A 24,883-nucleotide genomic window follows, 5' to 3' on the forward strand; every position below is an offset into this window, starting at 1 on the left:
TTTTTTTAACCTGTTTGATGCTTGGAATCCTGGTGTAGGTACTACTTATGGCTGAGCGTGGTTTTAAGATTTGTTACAGCATTTAGGTGTACTTAGTGAAAAAGAGAAGGTTTGGCCTCAAAGTCCTATTTGTATTCTCTTCCAGTATTTGTTACTGAATATGACTCTTCAAAAATGAACAGAAAGTCAAGCACATCTCTTAATTTGAACTGAAGAAAAACAATTTAAATTTAATACTTTGACTTGCATTAAATTTTAAAAGTCTCTAAATATGAAAATTCAAGCTTTAGCACAAGAAGAGTTTTCCTAAGATAGACTGATTTCTTCTAATGAAATCTCATGAACACCATGCAGTAATTGTTAAAAAAAAGAGAGAAAAAGCAAAGAAAACTGCGTTAAAAGGCTAGATGCAACACGTCAGAATAACTGTGAGGGCACTACAGTGAGAAATGCAGCCTGGAGAAAGGAAGGCCATAACTTTCTGAAGAACTGTAATTGCTTTTTTTGGAACATTTTTTATCTTACACTCAAATTATATGAATTATTTTCAATTCAACTTACTTGCTATTAGACAGCATATTTGAAAATGTCAGAAAACATTTTGATTTCCCAAGACCTTAGATAAAATGGTGCAAAAATAAGTTCCTTGTGAAGAAACAAGAGCTTGACAGAAATTAGAAAAATAATGCTGAAAGGGGAAGGCCTGGTATTCAGGGACACGTCAATCTAATAAGGAACGAGTGAATTGAGTTAGAATACTTCTGAAAGAGTGTAACTAATCACAGGCTAATTTAAAACTAAAACATGTTCAGTCTAACATGTAACATGTATGCCTTGTAGAAATACATAACAGAAATACACGGCACTGTAGCGCAGAAATATAATTCCCTATGACCTGCTTATATGAGGTAGAATAGCACAAAATAGGCTTTTTTTGGTCCAGTTTGGTTCTCCTTAATTTTCGTGAGGAAAGCCCTATGTCTTTCACAATGTTACACTAGAATGGCCCTTAAAAGTCACAAATTGAGTTGAAACAAGATAACACCTATTTATTTAAGAATGATACGAGTTGCAAGCTTTAATTATAGGACTCCGTGTGCTAAGAATTTAAGAACAGTGAAAACACTTAAAGTTCTGATAAAAATAAAAAAGCTGATGATCCTGAACCTACTCTGAAACACAGACTTCATGAGGAGTTTGTAAATATATAAGCAATATGAAAAGAAATGTTTGGACTCGATGATCTTAAAGGTCTCTTCCAACCTAACAAAACCCTTCAATATATTGTAGTATCGGGAAGGCAAATAGATTCAATTTTCTAATGCTTATGAAAGATTCAGCTTACGTAGAAAAGCAATAATGCAATAATAAACACTAAGGTTAATACAAACCTGAAAAATAAACCATAGTACTTCATAATCATGCAAATGTGTCTTTTGAGACAATCATTGCCATTTACAGACAATATAGCGCATGCAAAGTCTCTTTTATTGTGCAGTAAATACACATAAGAAAAGTTAAGGGAGCGCATACAATTTCAAACATATTAATTTCATTTTCTTTCAAACTGCCTTTATGCTTTTTAAACAATTTAGAATATATTAAGTCTGAACTGACTCAAACAAAACTGATACATAATTTGCAATTATTTAGTACTTAACATCAGCTTTAACATTCTGCGGTACTTATTCAGAAGAAACATTTTTAATTGCACCATTTATAATACATCAGAAAGGTTCCTTTCATGAACCTAAGTGAGATAAACTCTTGTGCTTATTTGGCAGACATATTGTATGGGGTGCATATAAAACCAGCTACGCTGCATAACCCATCAATAGAAGTAAAATACTTTATGCAAGTTTATTGAAGGATGAGATTGTCTTGCACCATCCAAATGACAAATTATCTTACATCATCACAATTCTGAATGCACAAAAGTCAACATGACAGGATGTTTTCAACAAACCATATGTAGAATGTTATTTTGCTATCACGTTAAGCTCTATATGGTTCTAACACACAATATGTACTTAATGAACATACTATTTCTATATAAATGCAGGTCTAAAGTGGTGCATCGGGAGATGGAATTATCAGTTCTTGAATTCTATCATGGAATTTCATGCAAATAAAATTACTGGAGTTTTTCAGAGGATTTGGGATATTATTTCCAAATCCTAACAAAAACTATTGCAAGTAAGTTCAATGATTCACAGTCACTGCAGAAGGCTCCACATAAAGACTGATGGTAGGATATGTATTGTACATGGAACACTCTACACAGCGTCATTAAAAAAGTAGACATCAACAAGTGAAAAGGAAAATGCACAAGCAAACCAAAAGGAAAGCAAATCAACAACAATACAGTGAGCATGCTACAGTAACTTAACACCACCCAGAAACTGCTATAAGGATAAAATAAAAAATATCAAATAAAACAAAACAAATCAAACCCCAAAAATGTAGATACACAGAAGATGCACCAAGGAACAGAAAAAAGAAAAAGTCTTTGCAGTATAACAGAAATTAGACACATGCATAGAAATGAGGATTTGCGTTGTGATAGTAAGATACCAGTCTGAGGCCTAATTTACCTTCACTGTCTGACATGGCATGCTGGAAGTCATCCATGATGAAGGCTATATCTCGATCATAGCCTCGAGTCCGTGACTCCTCCCTCATATGTTGCTGGACCTCAGGTAATGAATGGCTCGATCCAAACTGGTCCCTGGTATCTGCAGATATTGGTGGCAAGGGTCCAGCTGCCGCTCTTGCCATTCCCATTGGCTGGCCAACAGGACTTAGTGGGCTCTCTTCCTCTGAGTTCTGTGCTACTATCGGGATCCTTCCCCTGCTTTGGCTAATAGGTAGACTGGTGGGTTTAGTTCTTCCAGAAGGTGCTGCATGGCTAAAGGAAACATCTAGGGGTTCAGCTTCTTGAGCTTTCAGTCTTAAAGAAGAACTGGAAGAATCCCTTTTCAATGACAAATCAAGCCCATAAACTGAGGAGGGTCTAGATGAGGGCCTAGATCTACTACCACTGCTATAAGACTTGTCTGCTTCTTCTTGTAATGAGGATCTCATTGTTGGACCTAGTGCAGTCCCAAGGCTTGCTCCAATGGATGAAGTCAGTGGTGGCCCCATGTATTTCTGTTGGTCGGTGATATTTTTTCTAAGGCCAAAAGTGATATCATCCTGAAGAAGCCTTGCCCTAGTAGTGATTCCCCCAAGTGTTGAAGTGCTAGAAGTCATATAGCTTGAATAGTCAGGCTCAAGGTCTCTGCTTTCTTGGATAGGTGAAAACTTTGTTAGTTTGGGGTCTATCAAAGCTTTCTTGTGTTTTGACTGCTTCTGGTAAAGGAGGGCTGCTGGGAGCTGCTTGGCAGCCTGTTTCTCAAGAGTGAGCCTACCTATGCTATATTTCTCAGATTTTGGAAAATGCCTGTAGCTACCCTCCGCATGGTAATACTGTGACAGGCCAGCCAGATGATCAAGACTTTCTGCACCTCTACGGAACTCTTGTTTTATCTGGTGTTTCAGAAGTTTGAGCTCATAAGGGTCCTCCATTGGGTCTTCATCAGCTTTAACATAGGAATGTAACCTAGAAGAAGTTTGCAGTGGTGCTAGGAAGTCTGTCACTTCTTGTGCTCTCCTGGCCTCCGTTGTGCGAAGCAGTCGATCTGTTTTGGTCAGATCTTTCTCATGGAGGCTAAAACTGGAACCAAGTGCTCCTGTTCCTTTAGTAAGTTCTCCTATATCATCAATCAACACATAATTTCGGGGTGTATGGTGGTGGTCTATATCTGCATAGAATGAATCTGCAGATATGCTTGATATAGGGCTGCTGGCTATGCTGTTTCTCTCATCTAGTCCTATCCTTAAGTCCAAGGTAGAGTATTTACTGCCCAGCTGGGAAACTGCATAATTATTGTCAGTAGAAACTGGTGCTATCATGAGAGGCTGATTGCGAATTACATCATAGTTTGTTGTTATCTTGGGCTCCAAATATAATGTAGTTTGTCTTGACTTTGGCTGTATCACCATCATCTGTGATGGGAGTTGGTACGATGGCTGTTGAGATGGTGGAGGTTGAGCCTGTGGAGTATAGGACATAGTAGCTCCTGTTTGGAAACCTGTCTGGGTCTGATAGGGTGAAACCTGCTGGTGATACAAAGGCTGCTGCTGTTGGTAATGTGATTGCTGGGTGAACTGAGTTGGTGCTTGAGTAGGCAGGGCAGGAGATGAATACTGATATTGAGCATATGGGCTTGTAGCAGGGGCAAACTGTGTTTCTGGCTGGGTTTGTGGTGGCATAAACTGGTTGAATTCTGTCTGGGGTGCAGTACGTGGTCTTTCCAAGCCATGCTGAGTTTCTATTCTGGTTGACCTGGTATTATTAACTTCACTGTCTGACATATAATCACGTTCTTCTGCTACCCCTTGGAGATAGGCACGCTCTCTCTTTTCTCTTTCTTTCAGTAACGCTTCTTTCCTCCTATTAATTCCCATTTCCAAGTATCTCAGCTTGGCATCTATTTCTTTTTCCTCCTCATCTAGCTCTGCTTGCTTCTTCCTAAGTTTGGCTGATTCACGTTCAACCAGATCCAATTCCCTGTCTATATCCTGAAGAATTTTGGCTCTGGCCATAGTGTTGGTCCTACAAATCCTTCTACGTGAAACCGATCCCACAGAACTATATGGCGACTGAGTTCCTGCTGTTACTTCCTCTGGAGGTGGGTTGGGCAGAGTCCTCTTCACCTTCTTTTGAGTGCCTGATGGAGTTATGCTTGAAGAGCCTTTTGTCTGCAACAGAAGAAACAAAACTGAATCACTATTCTGGAGGCTTGATCACAAATTAATGACAAGGTGTTTAAATTTTTTTCATGGTATGGCTGTATATCTTAACCACATAATTTCTCTAATGGAGAGGAAGCTTGTGGTACCTGTGAATAAGCAGCAGAAAATGGCATGAAAAAATGCTGGCAGTCTGCTAGAAGTGAGGAAAATAAACAATCTAATGCAAAATAAGGGTGACCCTGACTAGGACTTTGTTTAGCCTAAGACTGAAAAATCAACTCTACGTTCTTGAAATTGAATTGACTGTAATTTAAAAGTTATGTTTTTTTATCTCTGTATACTTATACATAAACATATACAATGCATGTATGAGGGAGGAGAATATATATAGATCTATGTACCTTCCTTTTACTTAACATTTAATAGAATATACGTATAATTATAAATGTATATATATACATACATATTCATATATAAATATATATATATAATCTGTACAACTGAATAGAAATCTCTGAGCCAGACAATGAGCGCATACTGAGCAGCTATAACTTTTACTGAAATCCAAACACCAAAGTAGGACTTTCTGGTGCCAACACACTTGGTAAAACAGGTAGTTCTTAGTCCATCTTGTCATTTTTTGCCTCACCTCTGCTGCTATGTATATATTTTCAGGCAATATTCTTGTGCTTTACAAAAGTCGTGTGAGCTTTCTTCAGTTCACTGAAGACTTCCTTAAATTAAATTTGTTCAGTTCCAAAGCTACAGTTTAAAACTTTAAAAAAGTTAAACGGTATAAAACTATAGGAATCTAGTTCAGTACAGATGTCCAGACTTCCCCATAGTTAATGTTAGAAGGGTGATTCACCCTGACCCAAGAGAATTACCTACCTTAAGCTGATGATTCATTTTTTGAAGGTACCTATCTCTCTTCATCAACTAGGAAAGTAGGCAATGCAACTACTTAGATGCAATCTAAACTGCACCCTAAATTACTAGGGTTTTTGAAAGGTTCTTTTTAGTTTTGAAGTTAATTTAGGCTCCCACAAAATGTAGATAGATTAAGAAGCAGGACTTGAATGATTTTGAAATTGCATCCTAACTCCCCAATAGCTTCTTACGCATTTTGCTTTAGTAAAGGAAAAGGGATTGGTCTATACACATGCACTAAAAATAATCACCTCGGCCATTACAGAACCCAGCCATGTTAACAGCAAAATGTGGAAACACTTTAGCACAGTTTAATAAGGGAAGTAAAAAGAATATTAACCAACTTGACTTTTCTGCCTCTGTAGGCAAGCACAACACTTTAGCAAGCATTAGCTGTTATTAATTAAAAATTAAATTTCTTCTGAAATAAATGCTACTTCACTCAGATAAGAAACCAACAAGATTAATTTTAATTAGGACTTTAAAAATCACTGTTTTCTCTATTTGTTCTAATATGTCATCAACAAATTGTAAAAGTTTTTAAAAAGTGTTGACAACCCTCTTTTGCCGCTCCTCTGTTACCTCACCTTAGCAAATCACAATAATCAACACATAATTTGTCATGGATCTTTAAAGAAACATTCACTACCTTTTCAAGTGCCGTTTAAGCTCTTTTCATCCTCTTCATTTAAATCCATCAATTTTTGCGTGTTTCAGATTTCAATAAATGCAATTTAATGTTGTTTTCAGCTTCCCATGGCCATTTCCCAAACCCATGTTGTGCCAACAAATCAAAGAAACTAATTTTCTCTTGCTCAGTGTGTACTTATAATCAAAGACAAATTAATCATCTACAGTAGGTCTAGTTGACTATTAATTTATATTGTAAATTCAGTCCAATACCACTGTTATTTCCCCCTCCCAAACTGAAATAGTAATCACAGATGGTAAAGCAGTCACAGATGGCTACTGGTATTGGGGAAGAGCTATTAATAACACACTCATTAAAAGGTCTATAATACTTTATGGAATTATTTTCAGATGACAGTTAAATTGCTAATCCCAATGCCGGTTTATAAGGCATTTTATTGAAAAAATCCACATCCTGTTTTTATATCTTCGTCTACATATAAAGAAGCTCAGACTAACAGACACTATAGGAAGATGTACCACTTGCTTTTGAAAAAGTATTGACAACCTCTAGTTTTCAGCTGCTATTCTTAGAAAAGACAAGTCTTAATTACTTTTACTTGATATTTATATTGAGATAAGAAAAAATAAATATAATATTTCAGTACTCTGATAAAATGTGTGGGTGTTTTTCCTTCTTCCTGGATATTCTTATAATCAATTATGTTCATATGCTACCTGGGAACTGCATTAATAGATTTAAGGGAAGCTCAACTGCAGTATTTTGGCAGATTACTTCAGAGTAGTTGTTGAATTCAGTTTTTGCATTTCCTTTGAATTTGTAAACTAACAAGGAAAAACAACAAGCTAGGGCTGATCTTCACCAAATTCTAATGTCTTTACCACAAAGAATTGGGAGTGGAAAGGAGTAATTGTGCTCTCTAGCCCTATCCCTGTATTTTTGATCCCTGTAACACACCTATAATGTTATGCTCATTTTAGGTTTAAAGTATCCAAAGGAAAGATGGTGCAGAAACCTTCAGAAGGCTACTATGGAGCCAAATTAAAAACCCTATCAAATACAGGCAGGTATTCTTAGGCTTTACAATTACTGGCTAAAGGCTAGGTTAGGTGTCAGACAGGTGACCTTAGCAAGCTCTCTGACTGAATAAGCCACGAAGTTTTCCACCATATTTTATCACTTTTTCCATTTTCTTCATTCTAACCCATTAACTTCTAGCTATCTACTATCCCCTTCATTAATTTTTAAAAATCAATCAGTCTGTGTTTAGCAAATGATCACTATAAATGCTGAATGTAAATCTCAAGAACTAGAAATAAATTATTCTGCTTCTTGTTTCGTCATGACAACCTTATAAGCATTATTACTTTATTGCTGACCCTTGTATATGGAGACAATTTCACAGTACTCTGGGACATCCCTTCAGGATGGACATAATGGTAATCAGATCTGCTTCTGAGGAAAACCTGACCTTGCTAAAATATGTCCAAAGCTTGTGCTTTAGATAAAGCTACTGCCATGTTCTCCCCAATACTACAGAATAAAGAACTGAGGAAGAAACAATCCTCCCCCTCCCCAACCAATTTTTAATCTTAACAATATTTTGATAATAGAGATAGGGGAAGAATGCACTCCTCAGTCTTGCAGTTCAATGTCAAGATAACATCACAGTGAGGAACTCCAAACACTGAGCTGAAGGTTGCGTGCAAACATATTTAGCAAAACCTTCCTTTTCTGCCTTGCCAATACATGTTAGTCTTGATGTGCTTCATCTCCTCAGTTTTAATTTTTAGAGGTTGTCTGGACAAAGCTTTGTGAACCCTGTTAAACTGTGTGGTGACTTTGGAATAATGTCTTTGCGATGACCATGCAATTCCTTGTGAAAATAGTTTTTTGTACCTATTTTTGTCTCCTCCAGTTTGATGGCATTGCTGACAAGGCCAGCAAGACTCAGACCCACTACGTGAATCAGTCAAGCAGTAGGAAATATTCACATGTTCCACTGCTTTTTATCTGTTTTAAAGAGACAGTTTCCTTTGGGAGACTGAATGGTTCAGGAGGTGTGTGGCGAATTTCTACCTCTAAATGGTGCATTTGTTTCTATTTACTCTATCTTTTTCCCCCTCTTTTGATAGAATCACAGAATCATCTCAAATGAATTTGTTTGAATATGATATGGTGCTGTTCTTGCATCCTCCTCTCTCGCTATTCATGCTTGGGTATTAGCTTCATTTGCTCAAAGAACTGAGCTATGACACTCGGGCATACAATTCGTACACTTCTTGCATATTTTGGATTTTAGTGGCAAATATGCAATCCCTAATTATTCATTGTTCTTTTAACATTTTCTGTGATCACAACACAAACAAACTACTTCTGTCCTCTTTAGAGGACAAAATAGACAAAATGACAAAATAGACCTGTATTTATATATATGTATTTGGTAAAAGTACAGACAAATCCTGCAAATAATATATATATAATATGTATACCTCTATGCATATGCACAAACTAATTACAATTGTAATGACAACATCCTTATTAGAGTTTGCCACTACTAGATTGTCTATGTAATAGACACAGAGATGTTAGACTACCTACAGTCTGTGAGGCTATGAAAAAGCAAAGATAAAGTGGGTCATAACTGAAGCCGCTCCACTGCCACAACCTTCTGAAGACTCAAGAGCATGGTGGAAAGCCTGTTCTACACTCCAGAGGAAGAAAACCTTACTCTCTGCAAGGTAAGGTTTCCTGAAGCATCTGATGTTGACTTGCAAAAGATTTGAAAGTTGGCTGTACCAGAAAAACAATGCAAATATTTTTTGTCTTCAAACAAGGACTATGCAGACAATAAGCTCGCTCAGCAAACTCATGACTAGCATCAGTTCAAGAGATGCACGCTGATGTGTTAAATGTATTACTAGGAATAAGTCATTTGCGTCTAGAAAAGATGTCAAGCAGCAGAGGGACAGAAATTACTCTCCCATTCTGAAAAGAGGTCACTTTAGGTGGGGATCAATGCAGGTTACTAAGGCAGCGATGACGTGGAAGGCAAAGCCTGTGCTGTAGCTTTCTCTGTTCTAGCTCTCACATCTGGGATTTTTCTTGTATCAATATACTCCCCAAAATCAACCCTTCCAAACCCCCAAAACTCACAGTAAAAACTGCAGTTGTAATGAAGCCATTCGCCTTATAAAAGGCTTCATATGTGTTATTCAGTATTACAGTATTCGCTCTTCATCATTAGAAATGCATAAGTAAGAACAGTTAGAAATTTTGTCAATTCATTATTTTAAATATTCAATTTACTTCTAAGAATCTATGAAAATCAGTTATCACTCATTAAGGACCTTTCGGTAATTTAACAGTGTGTTTAAAATTGCTTGTAAATGAAACCTAATTCCAAAAGATAGTGACATAATACACTAATATTAGATGTTTTGTAGCTTGTCCTGTGGACCCTTCTCAACTTAATATCTACTATGTGGTAACCACTGACTAGAGGGGACAAGCTTCGTTAACCCTTGGCAACAAACATTAGGGCAAGAATATTGAGAAACTTCTTTCCACTGACTAAGGCTGACATGGAGTCACTTTTATGGCATGAAGAACTGAACAGTATGGGAACCCACCTCTAAAGCCAACAGGTAAAGTGAAGCAGCTGAATTGTTCATGGTAAGGAAAATATATTAAAATACGTATTTATAAAAGATAGTCTTATCAGCGGTGCTGAGAATGGAGTAATACATGCTCTGAACAAATTCTAACCGTCAGTAAAAACCCACCAGGCAACCTGTACTGCCTTGCCTTGTGTGCCACTGCTGGCAAGGGGAGTGCAAGATGAATCTGATGAGCTGAATTTGGCCTAGTGTACGGGAGGGAAATACCTTGCTTCAGGAGAAATGTACTAGAGCTTTCCTTTAATGTAACTCTTGTCCTTTTCATTTCTGGAAGTATTTTGCTCTGGGGACTGAGCAGTCAGACAGAAAACTAGTTTCTAAATCACTACACGGCAGCACTGCAATGTCAGTCAGTCTGATTTTCTCAGAGTTGTTTGTTGTTGGTTTTTTTGCCCACCCCCGTCCCTCCCCCCACTCCTTTGGAACCTCTGTAAAGATAAATTTCTCTTCTGTTAAAACCAATATAAATTTTTTTGTCTTTTCCAAAATAATAAGCATTTTTCAGAGGTTTTTTTTGCTTTCATTTGTGCCAGAGTCACTCATTCCTCAGATGAGCAATTCTGTACTTTCCATCCTCTTGCTCCTTTCATTTTCTCTGTGAAATTGTTTGAAATTGCCATTTTCACTTCAAATGCAAGGGGAACTGCACAGTACACTTAACAGCTGATGTGACATGAGGTATCAACTTCTTTCCTCAGTTAAACACATAAAAGGCCATATGCTTCTTTTGATCTCAAGGGGAGAAAGGAGAAATTCAATGGAAATTTGATATGCAAACTACAGACAGATGTGGCCCTTACACAGTGATTTTCAAAGGGATCTAAACCTACATTTCATCTACTTTATGTAAGTAGGCATAATAGTTGTTCTCAGTTGTTTGCATAGAAGAGGTAGTTTTACACAGACTAACCAATTTGTGATTCACTTGGAACAGGACTGACAATTTTTGCCTATCAGGGCAACGGGGCAATTCCCTCCTCAATTTCTAATGGTAAAGATTAGAAATAACAGTTTAAAACAGGAGAAATACATCAGAGGAAAATCAGTTTGTGAGAAGAATGAAATCCAATGTTTTGAAACTTTGACTTTAAATATTGTAACTGCAACAATACTCCATATGTGTGCATTTAACTGATTTTAGACAACATACATATTGTTCAGAAGCTTATGTTTTCTTTTCATTTCCTCAGCTTATATCTATACCGTTTGCTTTTTAAGCTCACTGAAGAACAGCAGTCTCTTTACCCATTGCCTTTAGTACAATTCAATACTGTTTGTAATTTTTTTTTCTTCTATAGCTTAAGCCTTATACAAAAGGGAAACATTTCTGGCTACCTTATATATTAACATTATCTTCAAAATTCACCTGAAAACAATTATTTTCTTTTTTATTCTTTATTTCTTTTTGCCTCTGTTATTCTTTGCTACTTATCTTTGTAATCATATTACTTATCTTTGCAAAGTGCTCTGGGAGACAAGCTTGTATAAGAGATTCACTGTCCAATTATATTAAATGTATATAGAATTACACGTATTTCAGTTACTTTAGAATGGGGAAAAAATCTCTGGCAGATTGATTCAGACAATGGGCATCTGTCAAGTTAACAGAAAGGGTCAAATCGTCAGAGTTGAGCACCACTTCTGCATTGAAATCTCTGTACCGAATGCGCTCAATACTTTTCCCACCACTCAATCTCCAAAAAAGAAAAACAAAAAGGAAAACTTGGGAAAAGGACGGGGAAAGGGGGAAGGAGGGGACAGGAGAAGGGAAAACCCTTATCCTCTAAACAGAAGAACATGGTCAGAATTTCTTCTCTAAATGACAAATACAGATGTCAAACTTTGTTATACCGTATCCTGGGCTGCATAGAAAGAAGCGTGGCCAGCAGGTCGAGGGAGGTGATTCTGCCCCTCTACTCCACTCTGGTGAGACCTCAGTACTGCGTACTGGCTCCAGATTGGAGTACTGCATCCAGCTCTGGAGCCCCCAACATAAGAAGGACATGGACCTGTTGGAGGGAGTGCAGAGAATGGCCACAAAAATGATCAGAGGGATGGAGCACCTCCCCTATGAAGACAGGCTGAGAGAGTTGGGGTTGTTTAGCCTGGAGAAGAGAAGGCTCCGGGGAGACCTTACTGCAGCCTTTCAGTATTTAAAGGGGGCCTACAGGAAAGATGGGGACAAAATTTTTAGCAGGGCCTTCACAACAGGACAAGGGGTAATGGCGTTAAACTTAAAGAGGGTAGATAGAAGGAAGAAACTTTTTAGGATGAGGGTGGTGAAATACTGGAACAGGTTGCCCAGAGAGGTGGTAGATGTCCCATCCCTGGAAACATTCAAGGTCAGGTTGGATGGGGCTCTGAGCAACCTGATTGAGTTGAAGATGTCCGCTCTCATTGCAGCGGGGGTGAACTAGATGGCCTTTAAAGCTCCCTTCCAACCCAAACTATTTATGATTCTATGATTCTACAAGTGACTTGAAAACATTGGAGGAAATATATAGCTGCTATGTAGGCAATACCTACTGATATTTACAAAATGTTTGTCTTTATATGCTTTGTACTAAAATATGTTAAATACTCTTAAGTATTTTATTTATATATCAGTATATTAAAAACTATCACAGGACTTCACAGAAAGAAAATGGTATTCAAGCACTGCTACAACGTTGTTTTTTTTAGTACCAACTGAAGTTAGTACTCTGAGTGCTACAGTACTATAGCCCTAATCCATGATCAAAGCCTGAATTTGATAAAAAATTCAGATTAAATACTTCTGTCTATGAATTAAAATCTCATTTGTAAATTATTTGTGAATTTTAGAAGATAGTCCAGTTTTTGTTTAAAAGAAAAAAGGATCCAAATGTATGGATTTATCTAGATGCTGTCTTCCTCGTGACTCATAGAAGAGGTGTCTGATGCACATTCTGCTTTTGACAACCCAAAAGATTATGCAATAAATGATGAAACAGAGGATAAGGTATATGGAACTCTACGTACTGCATAACAGTAAGTTGGACAAGAGAAAGACTGACTATATGGAGAAACACTAATGGCAAAGCTAGAATTGCTGTGAGGTAGGTGCTTAACAAGATTAAGACAAAATCTGTAGATTCATGGTGACTATGTACCATACTATAATATAGTATACTACACTATAACATAATTGATGTTTCTCAGTCAATCATCATTTCTTTTTTCCCCGTATTGTTTCACTGACAGTCTAAGAAGCATTTTACATAAATACAGAACTGTAGATACTAAGAACTTCTCAGCTTAACCTCTGGAAAGTTACCAAATGTTCTATGAAGTGGATGGACTATTTGATGCCTGTGCTAGGTGAAGATACAAATATTGTTTGCACATGATGCGCTCTGTCTCCAGCACAGCCTGGTTTTGGGTTTAACTAACTAATGACAACGAACTGCACCTCAGTAATATGTTCTGATACAGAGGCGATGTGATTCTGCCATTGGCAATTCAAAACAGTTACATTAAAGGCTAGCGTAGCAAAGTATTAATTGTTAGCTTCGGGATTTGTTGATCATGAAGCTCTTTTTGGCAGTAGAAAAAGAAACCAGTCATCTTCTTCTTGGAATGACAAAGTCCTTGGAATAAATCTTTTTACACCTAATGCAACATCCTTAGCATGGGCTCATTCACTCATTGTAATTAATAACACACAAATCATTATATGTCACTCCCCTCAGTCAGAATAATAGATTTTTTTGAAACTCAGATTTCATCTATGGAAAATTTTACTGGATCATAAAGAGCCTTTTCCCAGTCAACGAGAACATACTTTAAGTTCTCTTTCTTTGCAATCTAACAGAGAATCCTGGCCAGCAAATACTGGTGAGAAAAATTCAGAACAGTTTATACTTATCAGTAGGATATGCATATGCTGAATTAACACCATCTGTTTTCAACTGATATCAGACTACTTTGCAAACTTTCAGCTACAATTAAAAAAAAAACAAACCACCAAAAAACCTCTGTCTCTGAAAGAAAGAAAATAATAATCTTGTTTTACAGGAAAAAAACAAACAAACAAAAAAGGTGTGAGAAAATCTTGGCTTTTTCTGCCTCTCCTTCGTTACTGACTTCCTTCAAAGAATGGTAGCTGAGACTCCACATGCTGTGCCACAGCCCTTGTTTATTCGCAAGAGTGAGGATTCATCTGCCCAAGCGCAGACATAATGTACAGAGCTAATCTGAGCTAGTCCTCCAGACTACTGAAGTGAAAGAAAGTGCAATTTTTCTTCAGCTCACTCCAGAATCACACCTGTTTCTCTTACTGACTGTAGAAACAGCCACGTGTAACACAGATGTCACCTGTAAATGTCTCAAGACAGAGAAGGTCAGTCCCACTCCCAGCAATCGCAGCAGTTTGAATTCTTGCTTTTGGCTCCTCATGCGGGATCTGTTTGGTAGCAGAGTTTTTATCCTTTTCCCTGTGCAGGAATCTTGCCACCTCTGCAGTTCTTCAGAAATGACACCTCCCCTTGGCAATCAAAGGCTCTGGGCTTGGCTCAGTGTGATCGTTCAGGCAGTATTTACTTTATTCTGCACTCATGATGCTTTACTTGCCTGGTCTAAGATTAAAGGTGGCAGAGTGCGCGGAACCCTGATTAATCACTTTCTCTAAAACGTGGTTCATGCTGGGTAACAATGGCCATGTAACTCCTGCTGTAAGGCACAGATTAGACAAACTCCCCAAGCGCCTAACTGCTTAATTCAGGCCTTTCTATAAGCAGCACAGCCGAGCCTTCTCTTTGGCTTTTCTGCTCAGCCCTGATTTCACCTGTACTGCTGTGCACCTGCAGAACAGCCTGCATCAAATTTCTTTCCCCCTCTTTCCATAAGTGCCTTAAAATTTACCAGTATAACACATTCAGTTGTAGACAAACATACTGCTTACTCTGCTTTGGTACCATGTATAGCTCTGTAAGGCTTTTCGAGTTCTGTAAGGACCAATAGTCCTTACACGGTTGTCAAAATCCCAGTACTATGCACTATTAGAGTAGAATAGAAATAAAAGGCAGCACAGAAACAAAAGGAGGTTTGTGAAACTCTCCTTGGTCGCTGCTGCCCAGCTTCCAGCCTTCGCTCCATTCCAACAACTCACCAGCTTTCTGGTCTGCAGAAAATTCTGCACAATCCCCTCTGCCTCAGGTGGACAAGATGCTTTCTCCATGAGCTCAGGTTCTGAGTCCATTCCTCTCTCTTCTCTGCAGTTTCTCAGTGTCTCCCTGAAACTTCCTTCTGCCTGAAACTTTTTTATTTCCCCTCTCCTTCCACGTCTCTTTTCCTGAAGCACAAGAACTCACCCTAAAATATGCTCAGTTGCTCCCAGGGCAGGTGCAATCTCCCTCTCTCTCTCTCTCCCCAGAAGCTTCCAGCCAACCCAATCCTCTCCCTTTTTAAAGGAATGTAACTGAACCTGACAACAAACACAGAATAGATCGTCTGCCACAGATGGCTTAACTTATGAAGTGTGAAAACCACTCACAGTATGTCCAGATTTTCTATTACACTTTTTCTACAGTGATAAAGTGTACTAGCCAGACCACACAAAACCCCATATTTCCATTCTTATTCTCATATAATAATGGCATTTCCAGTTAGATAGAAACCCATTTCTAAGTGACACAAGTTAAACAAAGCCAAATAACCTCTCCTCCCACCCCACCCCAAACCCTGAAAGAGTCAGCTTTTCAAAGAAGGCACTAATACTTGAATAAACATGTACAGAAATTTGCCATACAGATAAAACCAGAACACCTTCTCCTGCAAGAAAACCAGCTTTCACTATGTTATCTGTTTAAATTTATACCTCTTTTTTTCCAAGCAAAATAATCTTTTAAAAGGCATGAAACCGTTTTTTTAAAGTTTACTTTTTTTCCCCTGTTTTTCTTGTATGTGTATTCTAGAGTCTGTTGATATTATACCAGATTTAATCCATGGAGCTGGGAAAGAGAAGTGGCAAATGTCTCATCATTTCAGACTATTTAAAACCAGACTGGAGATCAGCACCAGCTCTTCACCAAAGAAATCCAGTCAAGGCATCCAACTCAGTCTTGATTAGGACAACTGTGAATAAAACTGGGAGGAAGTCCTGATTTTTAGAACAACCTCCATCTTTTCTTTTAAGTATAAATGGATATATTTTTTATACCTGATTGTTTTAGCAATTATTAAATATGGTTGATATGACTAACACAGAAATCTAGATTCATTTTTAGAAGAGGAAGTGTTTCACTCCTGGATAAATTCAATCAGATGACAGCCTTGCAGGCAATGTGATATTTAATCAAACTGTGTAGGGTTGGGGAAGAAGCAAGCAGTAACCTTTAATGATTTTTCTACCTACTATTTTAATAGCAATTATACTATTTTAGAATCATGACCTTCCTCTTCCCATTTCTGCTTACTGTGACAAGCAGGACAGGAAGATTGAAATTTGGCAAGCTTACTTTTAAACACTAATGAAGTTAAAAATAAGGAAAAGGCAGTAGAAAAACAGAAGTTAATATGAAAGATGTGCCATTTGCAGTTTCTAAACCTACATTTGTATCAAAGAAAAGGAGAAACAGAACTTAAACCAACTGCGATGTTTCAAGGCACCACATAAAAACGAAAATTCTTACGGTTGACTTGGAATCTAGGACATAGTTTCACTGCAGATACACAAGGAAAAAGGTTCTTTTTCCCCCCTCATTTTCAGAGCCCCTATTATTTGTGTTCCAAACCATTCTTTGTCAATCACTGCCATAGGTCAAAATAAATCTAAATAAAAACTAGCTCTACTTGATTACACGCATATGGACTATACCAATTGCCCTAAACGTGAAGTGCACAATGAATTTTACTATAGAAATACAGAAAATTAACAGTAAAAGATGTTTACAGGATGAATCCACATTTGGGTTGGTTCTCTTCTCTGTTGTATTTGTGTGTTGTTCTCGCTGTTTTAAAATTTCTAGTGACACTTATGAGTCTGAAGTTAATCTTACAGAGTAAACCCAGAGTTTACAAAGAAAAGAAAATCAATGAAACCCTAAAATGTATATAATCATCCAAATGCATATTCTAGACCAGTGGAAGAGTAAGGGCTGAAAAAGTAGTCCAGATCATCCATACCGAATGGCTACTGAACATACTAGTGACATTTTAACTTCACAAAACATCAGGCTTTACAGTCATGTCATTGAATGTTGTTTGGGTCCAGATGTATCCATGGGAAGTCAAATAATTGCTCTGAAGTCTCACTCTGATGTTCACTGTGGCCTATAGTCGCTAAAGGCACAGTGTATGGATACACTTACTTACATACAAGAAGTGGCAGGACTACGGAAATGATTGTCCCCCTGTACTCAGCACTGGTGAGGCCACACCTCGAGTACTGTCTTCAGTTTTGGGCCCCTCGCTACAAGAGACATTGAGGTGCTGGAGTGTGACCAGAGAAGAGCAACGAAGCTGGTGAGGGGTCTACAGAACAAGTCTTAAGAGGAGCAGCTGAGGGAGCTGGGGTTGTTTAGCCTGGAGAAAAGGAGGCTGAGGGGAGACCTTATCCCTCTCTACAACTACCTGAAAGGAGGCCGTGGTGATGCAGAGGTTCGTCTCTTCTTCCAAGTAAGAAGCGATAGGACAAGAGGAAATGGCCTCAAGTTGCACCAGGAGAGATTTAGATTAGATATTAGGAAAAATTTCTTCACCAAAAGAGTTATCAAGCATTGGAACAGGCTGCCCAGGGAAGTGGTTGAGACACCATCCCTGGAGGTATTTAAAACATACGTAGATGTAGTGCTGAGGGACAAGGTTTAGTGGTAACTTTGCAGTGCTAGGTTAATGGTTGGACTTGATGATCTTAAAAGTGTCTTCCTAAAGGTCCATTTTATAACTCTATTTATGGGTTCAAAGCATAACTGTTGTGTGCAAGTGTGATTTACCAAAGATCTACTCCCTAAAGACTAAAAAAGGCAAAAGTGACTAATGGTTCTTAGGTGGTGAGGATGTCAGAAGATATACACCTCTCCAATACAATGACAGTTTAAGAAAACCGTATTGCACAAAACAAGAACAGTGAAGGTTTTACAGTATGAGGATAAACAAGACAAGAACACTTGTTAGTTAATATTTAGTTGGAAAACAGGAGAAAATGGCTGAGCATGAAAAGGGTTCTTCTAAACTTTCACTGCACAATGCTACTACTACATGTCATGATTAAGAAAGAACTTTAGCCAGGTTTATAAAATTCAGATGGGGATGCACCCCAATATCCCCAAGGAAAGAACCACCCTGGAAAGAGGCCTTGGCCTTTTAAAAACAGCGAGTCAAAGGATGGAAATACAAGAAGCACAGACTTTATGCAGCCGATTTCTGAAAGTCACCATTCAGTAACAGGCCATAATGGTACATTTAATAGTACTGTAGAGCTAAGGAATGCCTACCTGAAACACTAAATACCTGGATGTCCACCAGTGTTTGATGTAGAAGAATAATTTTGGTCATTAGTTCACCTATACAAAATCTATGGGTGCAGAGTTTTCGCTTCAATTTTTCTCATTTTGAGATAAATCTGTTCTTGTGTAAATCCTAAGATTATTAGCTTTTAAGAGCACCTAGATGTAAATGACAAACATAATAAAATTATTTTTATTTCATGTTTTGCAAATTATGACTACTTTTGGTATTTATTTAAGGCAATCAAAGCAACGTTGCTCAGCTGAAATATTTTGACCCTGTGTCAAAGTTAATGCTTAAAGAGTCTCAGGCTTATTAGCCATTAATTTATTTGCCTCTGAGCTAAGACTGACAAAAAGTTATTGCTTAGCATCAGTCATGCACTGATTTTAGACCCTTGGACAGACTAGGGTAGAGATCATCAAGTCATCTCCCATGATGAAGATTGCTATTTTCAGTCATCAAGTCAGAAGTCAGGAACCTCAATGGTCTTTACTTCATTTTCAGATGACAGTATTTATGTTCATAGATCTTTGATAAGTCCATAAATAAAAGTAAAGAACCTTTCTATAAGTATTACAGAATTTGTACTACTTACAGAACCAGCTGTTTGTATTTCAGCAGGGAACATGAAATCCTTTAATTCTCAGATCTCTCTTCTGGTATCTGAAGGCACAGTAATCATTCTAACGCGTTGCTGTACATATAGCAGACAGGAGCCAGGAAGGCTGAATAGTGATGAAAATTATCTTGACTGACGAATCATTGATGGCGTTTACCTCAGCATGCATTATCTATGAGCTCTGTGTATTAGTGTGCAACTCCTTATCGTGTTGTTTGAACATCAATTTACAAATAAACACTAAGTACTAGGGTAATGATGAAACATTTTTCTTTATCTGCTCTGTTCTCTTTCTGGAAAACATTAAATGACTTTATATCAGACCATAGCAAACATTTTTAATTTACACTGCTTTTCTGCCATGGTATAGATGCCTTATTATAACATTTTACAAATTATATATTCATGAAATATAACTACAATGTTGCAATATAATAAAAAATTCAGATCTGTAAGATGACAAAGAATTAGAAAATGCAATGTATATCTAATACATTTTATCTAAAAGTAACATAAGAACTTTTTTTTTTTTTTAAATTTAGAACAACTAAACCCAGGACCAAGTCAGGAGGAACTCACTGGCACAAGGGTCTGCTCCAAAAAGCAAACCTTGAGCTCTTTTTAAGACTTAAAAAGAAAACTCTGACAAAGAGAGAAAAGATGATGCCATTACTTTCTTACATGCTCATAGATCTGGTTCAGAGTATAAGATCAACCTGTTTCATTCAAGAGAAATTTTCTTAACACTTACACTTGTGTCATGAAGCCCCAACACCAAACATTCTTCCTATGGAGCAGTTCTGCCCTGCACCACTTTATATATATGGGTCATATACATGAGGAGTACACTCCATGTCTTGTGAAAAATCACGTGTTTATAGATAAAAAGTATGTGGTTTTTATGCCTAATTCTCTAGCTCACCCAGGAAGGGTAAGTACCCAGTGACCCAAGTGATTTGGAACCCATCTAGTTATTCAGAAACCACTGTGCTTAACACTTTGGAAACACACACTATAAGAAAATGCCTGCTGCAGACTTCCTATATGAAGTGGAAGAACAGGTTCAGAAGCAAAAAAAAGTACTCTGTCTCAATACTTTTCTTAAAACACTGAATATGTATATTTTCCATTCTGCCTTCAGGTCAAAAAAATAACATTTTTATGGATAAAGAAAATGCGTTGCATTTAATAGTTAGCATTAACTAAACGTTTAAAAGAAAGATTGTGTTAGCTTTCTGGGGGTAAGCCACTTTCTATTACAGAGGACAACATCTAACCTTACAAGCTAACTATCTCATCCTTTTCTGAAAAAACCTGAATTGGTCACTGTCATGGGGAAAAGGCTGAATGAGATGCACCTTGATCTGAAATTGTGTTGCAAATCCTATCCTCACAAAATTAATCTCTAATTTTTGAACTGCACATGAAAAAAACCCCAAATACCTGAAAACCTTCAACTGTTCTTTCTGTATGAGCCACTCAGAAGAAACTACAAAACACTGATTTCAATTTGTTCTTTCTCAGTTCTCCACTAGATTTCCAAACTCTGAGTATTCTGAACTTCAGGAAAAAGTATTTCCAACACATTTCTTTAAAAAAAGTTTTGGAGTTTCATAGTAAATGATTAATAGTACTATAACTTTCAGCAGAAAACTCACAAGTGATAATGATTTTCAGACAGAGGATCAGAAACATGCTGTTATTTTAAAGCATTTATATGTTTCTCCCCATTACAGAATTGCCAGCTGTTTTGTATAATGAAGTTTAAACATACTTTATGTCAAATTTCTATGCTTTGCGAGCAGGACACCTTTCTCATTCCACCCTGTTTCTTAATTTATTGCTAATTCCCATGTCTGTCTAACATAATGTATCGATATGGGTAAGATACCTGTCAAAATAAGTTACCAGAGACTGATAAAACCAGAATCACAAATCTGATGCAAACTGAGACTTCTACAGTCTCAGCTATTCTATTAATATCTCCAGTTCGATACACACATTCAGAGCTATTCTATATATTGAACTCCTTCTGGGCTTTGAAGCAAATGGGGCTGATTATCATCGTCTATCACTTCCCACCATTTACTTTATTGACTGTATTCTCAATACTTGCAGAACAAGTCAGACAATTGGAAATTCTTCTCCATTAATAAAAACTTTTTATGTTTTTCCAGAAAATTTTACAGTAGGATCAGATGTAGAGGAAAGAAAAACCCATTACTCTTTGTTTGGGATTTTTTTGGTAAAAATATGGATAGGAAAAAATGTGTTTCAGGAGAATCGCTGTGTATTTTTTCAGCTTGCCAGCTGCCAGGGCCTCATTTTCACTTTCTCTCCAAAGGCAGCTGGTAAATATCACTTTATTTTTTTTTTCCTACAATGTAAAACTCCACTCTTTTTTCCTGTGCAATCTTGCTTCTCCAATATAAAATTCACATTTAAAGGATACTTTCTAATAGAACATTTCCAGTGGCACAAGTTATTTTAATCATTTAAATGAACAGCCTTCCTCCCTCTTCCCCACATTCCATCTGTTTGGGGCCTCCATTTTTCATAACAAACAGAACTGAGAAATTTTGTTTTAAAGAAAGAGCAAAAAAGCCTCCCCATATTGGAAACAGTGGAATAACCAGTTCAGAGTAAAAAAAATCATTCTCATTTCTTCAAAGCACGATCCACATCTCACTGAATTAACACACTGCACCATTAACTTCAGAGAATTTTATGAGAGTTATTTAGTTAATGTCTTCTGCAACAATCCCTGAGATATAAGAACAAGCTTCTATGGCTTTAAAAGTCAGTGGAAATACTCAACTCCAAACTTAAGCCATCATAATAGATCACAAAGGGTTCAGCGGCAATGCTGGTTTAAAGTATTTCCCTCTCTCCCACTACTCCACATTTCTCTTTCTGTATCTTTGGTTATGCCCGTACACCAGAATAAGCTGGTAAAGTGGAGCAGACTCAATTTTGCTGCTGAAACCACTATGTAGTTGGTTGAGTAATGGGTGAGTAAGTCTAGTACTGTTAAGGAACTGTTAATGTGCATGATCTTGCATAAAGTGCAAGATAAATAAGATTAATATACAACTTCTAATTCATTAAATAACTCTTTTAGAGCTAGTTTACGTTTTTCTACATAACACTACTTGAGTTTTGTCATGATCTGGACACATCTCTCTTCTCCTGGGCCCACGCCTTCTTCTCCCTTTCCCACATTTAATTTGAATGTATCATCTTTGGATGTTTCTTTTTGAGCTTGACCCATTTGATGGCAGCTCTCTGTGCTTCTTTTCTGATAACTTTCCTATCCTTGGTGGTTAGGGTGGAAATTTGTCTGACAAAATAACACTGCCGGAAACTGGTGTGAATGTTAATGAACTAAAATATTAATGAAGCCAGCAATCATGCTTTAAAGTAAAAACTCAATGGTGCAAATACGGAAGAGACGTGACATGAAGAAACATAAAAAAGGAGCAAAGAATACAGTTAGTAAATGACAGGAGAAAGAACGGAGAGGAGGAGAAGGACAAAAAATGTTTGAAGAACGAAGGGAGATGTGACACAGGCTGAACAAAAAAGGAACATGTGCATATCCAGTGTGAACTGGATGCGAGTGACTGGGGAAGTAATAAGAAATGAAAACAGAAATGAAGTGATCATTTTCTTCTTCATTATTTTCCACCTTATATTTAGCCTTCTACATGAAGTACACAAATAGGTAATTACAGAAGACAGAAAAAAAACAAACTATGATCAACTTTATTATTTTCCTTTTCTTTCCTTCAGTTACACCTTAATCATTTATCTTAAATTTTATCTGCCTTAAAACGCAGATATATTATTGCAAAGTTAAATTAATAAAATGTATATCTTCTAACAAGCATTGCTCCCCTGTTACTTGGATATGGTATTTATGGATTATAAACAAAATTTTCTATTTCAATAGGATTTGAAAGAAAGATCTTCATCTGAACATGAAATTATTTGCCTAAACATACTATAAGCAACTAATATTGAGTATTAATGGAAAACATTAGTATTTCCTCAAGACCAAGGATCATACACCTCAAGAACCTTGAAGAATTTGTAGAACATAATAAAAAGGCATTAATGAGTGCCAACTTGAATTTGGGATGATGCTGTAACTTAGAAGTGTTCTGGCAGGGCTCCATGACTTATTCTTGAATTGTAGCTTCTTGTTATTTTTGTACAAAACATGAAAATACTTTTTATGTCATATTTTTGAAGGAAATCCCTCACAGAAGTGTTTTACAGAGTACTCTCACTGGATTTTGGGGATCTTTATGTTCAAGCCTTGTTATCTACATCATGGGAATGAAAGAGGCATTTTCTATTCTCTCAGTTAAAAATCTAGAATACATTTATAATAGATTTTCTCTCTGTAATGATGACAGACATAGAGGAGTCAGTATCTCAGAATTTATATATCCCCTATGCATTATGCCTATAAACAGACACTAGTTTTTATTATGAAAGGATGATTTCCCAAAACTTCAGTCTACTAAAAAAAAAATCCAGAAAAAAAGGAGGAGGTTTTAGTGGCAAAAAAAAAAAAAAAAAAAAAAAATCCAGCAATTTCCCAAATTACTCTACCCTAATTACTAGGTTTGAGAGCTGAATGGGGGGTATAGGCTAGTGTTTCCTGAATGGTACTGTGTATTTCTTTATAAAGCTGCATAGGAAGTGCTTGAGGGAACATAATTTGCTTCTGAAGTGAAGCAGTACAGCAGATCGAGTATCACTGCACTTGAGCTAATGAGAACAACAACACTAACTAGAAGAGCAGGACTCAGATGGGAGAGGCTCCCATACTCTTCCCATCCTGTTTCATATCCACCCAAAGCATCAAAAACCCTTGGCTAAGGAGTCCAATGTAGGTCCAGTAACATGGACAGGGCTTGAGAAGAGTGGATGTTCTATGAAGAGAGGCTAAGGGAACTGGTCTTCTTTAACTTGGAAAAAAAACAGCTAATTGCCATCTTCGGCTCTCAGATGCAGCACTACTGAAATAACAGACTCAGACTCTTCTAAGAGATGCACAGCAAAGGACAGAAGGCACAAGTTGCACAAGGGAAATTAAGCATTCTTCACCATGAGAGCAGTGAAGTCCCAGAACAGGATTCACAGAGAGACTGAAATCTCCATCCTTGAAGATTTTCAAAATTCAACTGGACAAGTGCTCTAGTTGTCTGATATAACTTTGAATTTAGCCCAGCTTTGAGGTGGAGGTAGGACTACATGACCTCCGCAGAACCTTCCCTATCTAATTTATTGGTGATCCTCTTCTCAGTCACTGTCATGCCTGAGGAGTGTAGCTAGTTAATATTTACAAAAAACATTATACAGGCACCAACACCCTGGTGGATTTACTGCCAAGATGCTGTGGAAGGTGTGAAAGAGTAGGGACTGCAGCAGTATTTATTTTTATTAAATAAAAGCTTCAATGTAGGCAAGAATGTTCCATTACTGCAGTGTCGCTGAAATGAAAAATACTGTTAGTCATTTTTGCAAAATACCCTCCAGAAAAGCCATTTGCCTTTTTACATATGCTTTATATATACATATATATAAAGTAAAAATGTTACTTTTATAATATTGTCAAAACTTTTTTGTTTTCTTTGGTGAGCTCTTGGGCCAAATGATGAAGAAATGGAAAAAAAAGAGATAAAAACGGGTTCCTTTGCCTGGGTTACTGTTCTCTCAGACAAG

The 24,883-nt window shown here is 37.2% G+C and overlaps 1 protein-coding gene across 8 annotated transcripts in view; it reads right to left on the bottom strand.

Moving 5' to 3' along the window:
* Positions 1–24,883, bottom strand: part of PCLO (piccolo presynaptic cytomatrix protein) — a 370,979-nt gene that overhangs the window by 152,973 nt on the left and 193,123 nt on the right. For all 8 annotated transcript variants that reach the window (XM_063323548.1, XM_063323547.1, XM_063323550.1 and 5 more), the window contains exon 7: positions 2,595–4,803. In XM_063323548.1, the coding sequence (XP_063179618.1) occupies positions 2,595–4,803 (2,209 nt within the window). The remainder of the gene's footprint in view (positions 1–2,594; positions 4,804–24,883) is intronic.

The sequence above is a fragment of the Chroicocephalus ridibundus genome, chromosome 1 (assembly GCF_963924245.1).
Source record: "Chroicocephalus ridibundus chromosome 1, bChrRid1.1, whole genome shotgun sequence".
Lineage (NCBI taxonomy): Eukaryota > Metazoa > Chordata > Aves > Charadriiformes > Laridae > Chroicocephalus > Chroicocephalus ridibundus.